This window comes from Seriola lalandi, unplaced genomic scaffold (genome assembly GCF_002814215.2).
Source record: "Seriola lalandi dorsalis isolate HSWRI2012SDOR001 ecotype SW California unplaced genomic scaffold, Sedor1 jcf7180002054256, whole genome shotgun sequence".
Classification (NCBI taxonomy): Eukaryota; Metazoa; Chordata; class Actinopteri; order Carangiformes; family Carangidae; genus Seriola; species Seriola lalandi.
Window position 1 is genome coordinate 215758 of NW_019524809.1, and position 8479 is coordinate 224236.

The 8479-nt window shown below is 44.3% G+C and overlaps 1 protein-coding gene across 1 annotated transcript in view; it reads right to left on the reverse strand.

Annotated features, from left to right (window-relative positions):
- LOC111654035 (discs, large homolog 2 (Drosophila)) overlaps window positions 1-8479 on the reverse strand; it is a 135421-nt gene that overhangs the window by 46763 nt on the left and 80179 nt on the right. The window contains exons 5-6 of the mRNA XM_087173557.1: window positions 7699-7749; window positions 5846-5970 (exon numbers count right to left, since the gene is read on the reverse strand). Of these exons, the coding sequence (XP_087029683.1) occupies window positions 5846-5970; window positions 7699-7749 (176 nt within the window). The remainder of the gene's footprint in view (window positions 1-5845; window positions 5971-7698; window positions 7750-8479) is intronic.

Genomic DNA, 8479 nt, shown 5'->3' on the forward strand with positions numbered 1-8479 from the left:
AGTCCTACTTTTGCATCTTCTCCGTACACACAAACACACACATCTGATGGCTGAGTGCCTAAGATTTTGCCAAGAATCCAGAATGATTTAGATGCCAACACCGAAGAGCAACAGAGGGACATTTTTTTTTTCCACACCCAAGCAGCACTCCTTCCATTTTTCTTTTGACTTAAAACTGTCTGTTGTTGCCAGTAGATCATGGTAACCCGTGTGCTTGTACAGTGGGTTTAGTTTGCAGGCAACGTTGTGCCATTTTATACTTATTTCAGTATGATTATTAAGAATTATAATTCCTTTATTTATATAGCACCTTTAAAAACAAGGGTTTTGTTGGATTTGGTAGGGACGCATTTGGTTATTGAGTATGATTTATTTTTATGTCTAAAAATAATGAACTACTTACAAAAGAAATGATTAATTATTATTATTAAAGTTATTACTACTAATTAATAATAAAGGGCACCACCTGGAGACCGGGAGGATAACCAAACCAGGTTGCAGTCTCACGACCCAAATAGTTAACTTAAAGAAGCTGACTCTCTCGATTAGCCCCAGGTCACAATAAGCATGCACAATAATGACCAAAAGACTTCTCTTTAAATACAAAAGTGTTTATTTAATCTTCATAGACGACACAATTTACCAATCATCCAAGTAACTAAGCATGCAGAAAACACAGCAATACAGCAAATGCATTCAGAAAAAGCATTCAGATGCTGTGTGTGTGTGTGTGTGTGTGTGTGTGTGTGTGTGTGTGTGTGTGTGTGTGTCTCTCAAGATGGCGGACGTGATGTGAAAGATTACGTCGTGCGAGACCCAAGATGGCGGACACGACTTGGTGAGTGGTCGTGTCACGTGAGCCCAAATAGTGGACGGTTATTGGTATTTCTTGGCTAGACAACGAGCAATGCCGACTAGCAGTTGGAATTCTTGAGCTCACCCAACTTAAAATCCTCACCACCCGTGGCTAGAGGGGAGGGAGGTTTAATGTGTATGTGGAGTGAATGTGTGTGTGTTGGTGGAGAGAGAGAGAAAGAGAGGAAAGGGGTTTAAGACGTTAACTTCTTTAACATAGAACATTATAAGGTTTTCTGCCTTAAATTTACATCATGTAATATTTTCTTACATGTTACTCTCCAAACATAAACTTTGCAAACTTACTCAACTTTAACTTCGTTGCAGGTTTTGTCATCACGTATGCTACCATCTGGTCTGTTGGACTATACTCCAGAATAATTTTTCCATCATTCACAGTTGACCCCTAAAAAGTGTTATTTTATGTCAACATGTTTACACCTCTGTCTGCTACAGGGTTCTTTGCTAACACTATTGTCCCTTGGTTATTTTGCATCAACCTGCAAGAGACGCTGGCAAATAACACATCTGCCCATGCACGACCGCCTGCAGAGAAGCCAAGCAGAAATCAAGAGTGCACAGTGGAAGTCTTTGATGAAGTCAAGGTCGACGATGTGGCGAGCAGGAATCCAGGACCTCTCCTCCAGACCGTAGCCCTCCCAATTGACCAGATACTGGAGCCCCCTTCAAGGCCAGGACAGGACAGGAACAGACCAGGCGCTGAACTGAAAAAACTGGTCCCACATTGATGAGGCGGGAGAGGGCTTTCATGGACCGGCTTCACTTTGGACACGTGGAAGGTGGGATGGACGCACATGGTGCGCAGAAGCCTCAGTCTCACCTCCGTCGGACTGATGACCCTCTGGATGGGGAAATCGGCGGATGAACCTGGGAGGAAGTTTTTTGAATTCCACCCAGAGGTGTAGGTGTAGGTCCTTTGTGTTGGCCGAACTGGTAGTCCGGAGCAGGAGAGCATGGGTGTACTCCACCCATAGGAGCTGCTGCGACTAGGAGGACGGATTCCGGGAGACCATGCAGCGAAGGGCCATCTCCATCTCCTAGTTCTACCGCTCAGTCTGCCCGTTAGACTTGGGATGGAACCTAGAGGACAGACTGGCAGTGGCTCCCATCAGGCTGCAAAACTCCCTCCAAAAAAGCGAGGAGAACTGGAAGACGTGGAGCAGGACCAGCTGGGCAGTCTTTTTTGCTGACTGCAGTTTGGCCAGGGGCACAAAGTGGGCCATCTTGCTGAACCTGTTCACAACAGTGAGGATAATTGTGTTGCCATTGGACGGGGGCAAACCAGTAACGAAGTCCAGAAAGATGTGGGACCATGGGCGATGAGGCACCGGCAGGGGCTGCAGGAGACCAGAGGGAGCCTGATGCGAGGGCTTGTGCCGATTATAGACAGGGCAAGCATTCAAAAACTCCCGTGTGTCTTCCTCCAGCATGGCCCACCAAAACGGTTGGCGGAGGACGTCCCGTGTTCTCTGGATCCCAGGATGACAGGTGAGTTTGGAGGTGTGGACCCACTGAAGCACCTCAGACCTCAGGGCTGGAGGAATGAACAGGCGGTCTGGGGGACAAGCGCTGGGCCCAAGCTGACCCTCGGTGGCTGACCTCACCCTCTCCTCGATTTCCCAGGTAAGGGTGGCAACAACGCAGGGAGCAGGGAGCAGGGAGCAGGGAGCAGGGAGGATCGGGTCAGGCCCCGAGGCAGAGTCTGTTTCTCCCTGGAACTGGCGTGACATGGCATCAGGCTTGACGTTGTGGGACCCAGGACGGTAGGAGGTGCAGGCTGTAGTCTGTCTCTCCCACTCAGCGGTTCCCCAGAGACGAGCCCTTCCCTTCGGGTGGTTGATAGTAAAAGCTACCTTAGCCACCTCGGAAGCTAAAGTGTGGGGTTGCAGAGAGAACAACAGGGAACAGTTCGTCAGGAAGGTGCCACAGGTCTCAGGGTCCCCTGCATGCCGTTCTGGGGTTCCCATCCGGGGCTCAGGGACGTCTCTGGGCGGTGAGGGTAGAGGAGTCTGTGGAGCTTGGGAAGGATCCGGAACCGGAGCCTGGTTCAAGGCGGCCATTAGCTGCTGCATCAGGGCGGCCAAAGCTGTTAGCGCCTGCTCATGGACCACTGCTGAATGTCTTGCTTCAGCTTGTGATGAAGCCATCATGGATTCATGCTGCTGGAGGGCGCTCTCAATCCTCTCAAAGCGACTCTGTGGTGAGGAGGGGTGTGCTGGGTCCATGATTGGTCAGATTGTATTGTAACGGATATTGGTAGGACCCAGTTGCAGCACCATACACCATAGGTGTGATTGGTAATGACTTTTAATTATGAACTAGCAGAGATAATGCACACAGGTGGGTATTAGGGGTAAAGGAAGGGGTCCGGGGCTGGAGAGCCGTGGGTCAGGTGAGTGGAGCAAGGTGATCGAGCTCAGTGACACAGGGGAACGTTCATGGACCCGAAGGCTGAGGCTGGCCGTGCCGTGCGTTAGGGAGCAGGCCGGAGATGCGTCAAGGGAGCAGGAGGATCAGAACCAGGTGAGCAGTCAGCGGGGCAGACGAACCAGGAAGGAGCAGGCAGGCAGGTAATCAAAGCCAGACGAAGGATCAGGAAACCAGCAGGGAGGCACTCATGTTGCGACGTCAGAGCTGGAGAATGCCAAACAGCCACAGGGACAGGCAGATGGGGACCAGGAAGCACACAGGCAGAACTCAATGTTCACACAATGTTCAAGCATTTACCAGGGCAGAGACGAGGCAGGATGGTCAGGGACGAGCAGAGACGATAACGGGAAGTCAGTCCGGAGATGAACGCTGGAAAGTCTTGCATGGAAACAACAATACAACATGGAAGAACAATCTGGCAAAGAGTGAGTGCATATATGCTGGCCTGATTGGAGATGGAGTGCAGCTGGGGGCAACAGGTGAGGACAGTGAGGCTGAATAGGAAGTGTGGCAGAGTGGAGAGTGAGACAGAGGTAGGATGAATAAGTGAATGGAAAAACACTGAGAAGCAGAGCAGGCTGTGACAGGTGGTGGTGGTGGTGGTGGTGGTGGTGGTGGTGTGTGTGTGTTGGGGGGGTCCAATTAGTCCAATTAGCCAATAAGAATCAGCTTTGTCCATTTCTGCCCAGATACTGCGTTAGTAGCACCTGCTGAGACCTGAGACCTGCTGTTTGCTAACAGGTTCTGAATTTGTATTGCAGTCTATGGAAGAGGTACTATGATGGTTGAACAGTTCCTGTAGCTCGAAGCTCAAAGTAAATTCAATATGTCTGCTGCTGTATTTACTGTTGTACTGTCCAGTCTGAACTGTAATCTCTATTAGCACTAATTTGTAAACAGCTTTATACCTGTGTGTGTGTGTCTGTGTGTGTGTGTATGTGTGTGTGCGTGTGTGTGTGTGTGCATGCGTGCGTGTGTGCGTGCGTGCGTGTGAAAAATGTCACTTCTTCATTTTTGGGGAAATCAGCTCAAATTCTGTAAGTCTCTGTGCTATGATAGACACATTCTATGAAACAGGACAAATTTGTTTACTATTGTGGAAGCCATGATGTGTTTTTTTCAGGAGTTCTAGAGCTTCTCCCACTCTAGCGATGATGTCATCCACTCTAGCTCTGAACATTCCGTGCAATGTACACCCATTATAAAGTCTGAAATGGTCTAAAAATGACACAAAACGTAAACTGCACAAAATTTTGTGTATACCATAATAGTTGTCAAAATACTGATTTAACCCAAAAGAGTCTCAAGTCTCGTGACCCGTTTAATGTTTCAACCATTTTTCTATCTTGAAGTATGACGCAGCAGTAGAGCTCCAAAGTTGGTCGTTTTGAAGATGTCTCCCCATTCATTCTCTATGGGAATTTTTTCACCTTTTGTCGCCATTTAAGTGGCCATGGTTATTTGAATTGCTAAGAAAAGTCACAGCACACCATTCCCGATCGAGCCATTCGATACATATATTGACAGACAAATAAGTATGCAGAATAATAATATATGCCTTCAATGCTCTTGCATTGCAGGCACATAATAATGAAAAACTCTACAATGTCAGAAAAGTCTGATAATATACTGTATATTCAGGACTTGTATCATTAAGGCTTATAGAGCAAACATCAGTAATAAAATTTGTGTTTAGTCCTGACTGCACCTTTCACCTCATGAAAAACACTTAAAATGCTTCCCAGTACAGCCGAGTTGGGGGATTAAGTATGCTTAGAGCTCTGCTACAGAAACCCTGAGTGGTGACAGGAAGTTTGTCTGGTTTCTGTAATTTAATAGAAATTCAAATCCCCATCAGGTCTCCCTCTTCACAGAGATTAGACCATCCATGATGCATGGACATAAGTCTCATGTTATGTGTGCACTGTTACTTGTATGATTTTGTTCTACATCAAGCCCACCAGTGTTACCACACTTTCATCACTGTTAAACAATCAGATATCAGCAGTGAATGTGGTGAGACCAGTGATGTTTGTGTATGATTGGTGAGGTTCTCTTACAATGGACATATAATTGACTTTCAGTGATAAATATAAGCCTGCTACGAAAGCGAAACCTTACTAACGATGTGTAAATCAGTTCTCTTCAGTGTCCTAAATCACTAGAATCAATTCATTGAAAAGATTCAGTCAAAATCCGTTCTGCAAATCGTTCAGTGTTTGACCGGTGCTGTGACTGTGTTGTTCTCAATGAACTGAACACGGCTGAAAGATTTTTATTCCTCATCATCCCTGGCTTCCAGAACCGGAGGTGCTTCCGCTTTGACAAACACGCCAAACTCCGTTTAAAACTCTTGGCATTTTAACATTTTCCTCAGTGAATATGGGAGGTAAGAACTGGTTTTTAATGACTTAAAGTGAGATAGATTATCTTTAAGTCATCCTCCCAAAGGAGATTTCTCATCTGACATTTTTGAGACAGAATTTTTTTTTTCCTGTCCTTTTTTTCTTTCCTGTGAGGGGAAGTGTGAGTGACTGACCTCAGGCGTCCATCCTCTGCTGCAGCACCTCCAGGGATGATCTTAGTGATGAAGATGCCAGGGTCTTCACCGATGTGTGGGTTATCTGTCCCTCCGGCAATGCTAAATCCTAGCCCTGAGTTACCCTGCAGCAATTGGAGAACAGTCAGTGAGAAAAGGGAATGAGCAAGCAGAAACAAGATATCAACACATCAGCTGCATGTTCCTAACCCAGTCTGAGGACAGCTGTCTTCAGTGTAGCTGAACTTATTTAATGAAACAGTCCAAGTGTAGATGGATGTAACAGATGTTACATTCAGGTACGCCAAGTGATTTTTTTTTTTTTTTTGGAAATATTTATATACAGCTTTAGTTATCAATGTTTTATGTCCAAATTTGTCTGCTTCAGTCCCCATTTCACTGTCAGATGAGCTAATAATTAATTATTTTAGATGAGGCATCATCATGGAATTGTTGTTGTTTAGGCTTGGTTTTTTACTGTATTTTGACCAAGTTTGCTTATAGCTTATAGCTACTGTATCTAATTTGACTTCTCTCTTGCTAGCTACAGTAATGTTGTAATGTAATGCCTATAGCTGTTAGTTTACTGCTTATTGTGATAGTAGCTACAATAAACTGAAAATCAGCTTCAAATCAATTTATAATCCTATTAGTGGGTTTATTTTCTTCTGAAGTCAAAATGTGGATGCATTTTTTTTTATGGATTTTAATTATTTAAAACACCACAATCTTTCCATGTATTCCCTCACAAGTGGAGAACAATCCTCTGGCAGGGAATCACTGATGCACAGGATAAAATAAATCTTGTGTACTATTTGACAGCACTATACAAATAATTACAAAATGTCCCTGCATGCATCCTCACTGCCTTCACACTATACATTTAGCTTTATTAAACGTTGACCTTTAATTCTATTGAAAAGCACCAGTAACGATTTCTTTAAAAGTAAATCAAATACTGATGCATGATTTAATGGTATGAGTTTTTTGTATCACTGCTCTCAGTATGATTACAAAGTGGTCAGTGTGTGAAGGCCCTGGTATCCTCCTGTAAGCCACAGCATCTCTCCTGAGTTAACCTGGCTGTGGAATATTGTATTTAGAATTCTCTCTGCAAATAAAATCCCCTGGAAGTCAAATCACAAAATGAAAGAAAAGCTTTGATCGAGTTAAGTTGTAAGTTGATGGGAACAGCAGCTGCTCTTGATTAAACAAAACCTACTGAGTGTGCCTGCGGGTCCTCGCTGCCGCCAACACTGAATTAAAAAACGCTACTTATCTCTCCAAGGCGACGACTCGAGGGGACCACACACAGACCTGTCCGTGCTTGGCCATCATCACATGATAAATATAGGGGTACAGGAATATGGATAGGGGCTGACTACTGTCTGCATTAAATCTTAGTGCAGGTTTTCTTTTTGGTTGGTTGGTGGCTTTCACCTTTGCTGTTGCCCTGGCTCTCTATGTGCTCCGATTGTATTGGCGCTGTCAAAACTGCTTCTACTCTGTGCTGGTTTAGTATTCATTGAGCCTGTATTTCTGTCTAATTCAAGTTCATGCCAACTGTGCCACATCTGCTTTAGTCCACAAATCGTTTTATCCATTTCAGATAGCAGCTCATTATATATATATATATATATGCAGATTACCAAGCCACATGCTGAGCGCACATACTTTTGTAAAGCAGGAGGAATGTTTTGACTTTCCTCTATCATGGCATCGTGGCGCACGTTAAAGCCTTCAGGAGACCGTTTGACGCAGTGTTCTCGTGATTAACTGAGAACACTGCGGTGGAGGCATGTTCCCAAAGGTTTACTGAGGTCAAACACAGCTGCGGGATCTGAGATACTCACCCGCTCCAGAGTGATTTCCTCAAACTCATATTCAATTTCTGTGCCGTTGACCTGAAGAAACAAAAAAGAGATTAAGCCAAGACATTCACATTTTTAATCCTTCAAACACGCCAGTGCTGCTGGATAATTACTGTCTACTGAAATATATTTACAGAGGATAATGTTAAGCAACTCTAAGGCCAACTCCACATACTTAAATTGAGGGTGACAGTTGTGTTCCAGGGCCACTTGTGCTTTCTGTGTTAAATATGCCCCATCTCAAGGGAAACAATTTGAGATGCTTAACATTATTTTTGCAACATGAAGATTAGCTATAGAGGAGTTGGTTTCATCCTATATTTCATTCAGATGATTAATAACCAGTGATCACTTCCATTATTATGCATATGCATAAGGCATGTGCATATTATATTCCCAGATGAACACCATTTTTGAGTAGCATCAGACTCTATTATAGTCTTGTGCTGTTTTTTTATTCATGATAAACATCAGTAATTCAACAACCTTACTTGTTTTACTAAGATAAGTTACACAATCAAAATGTTTAACTAATACATCATACACACTATCTCACCTCCAACTCAATTGTAGAGAAGAAAGGACTGATTCTTTTTTTTTTTTAATGTGCCCCTTTAATCTGCTGCAGGTATTGATCTTCTACTGAAAAAGGCTAATAGGTGCAGTAATAAAAGACACAAAAGTTGAGACTCACATAAGGAACTGACTCCAAAGTGTCTGTGTTGACAATTATTGGGGCAGGGCTGGCCTGTAAGAGAGACAG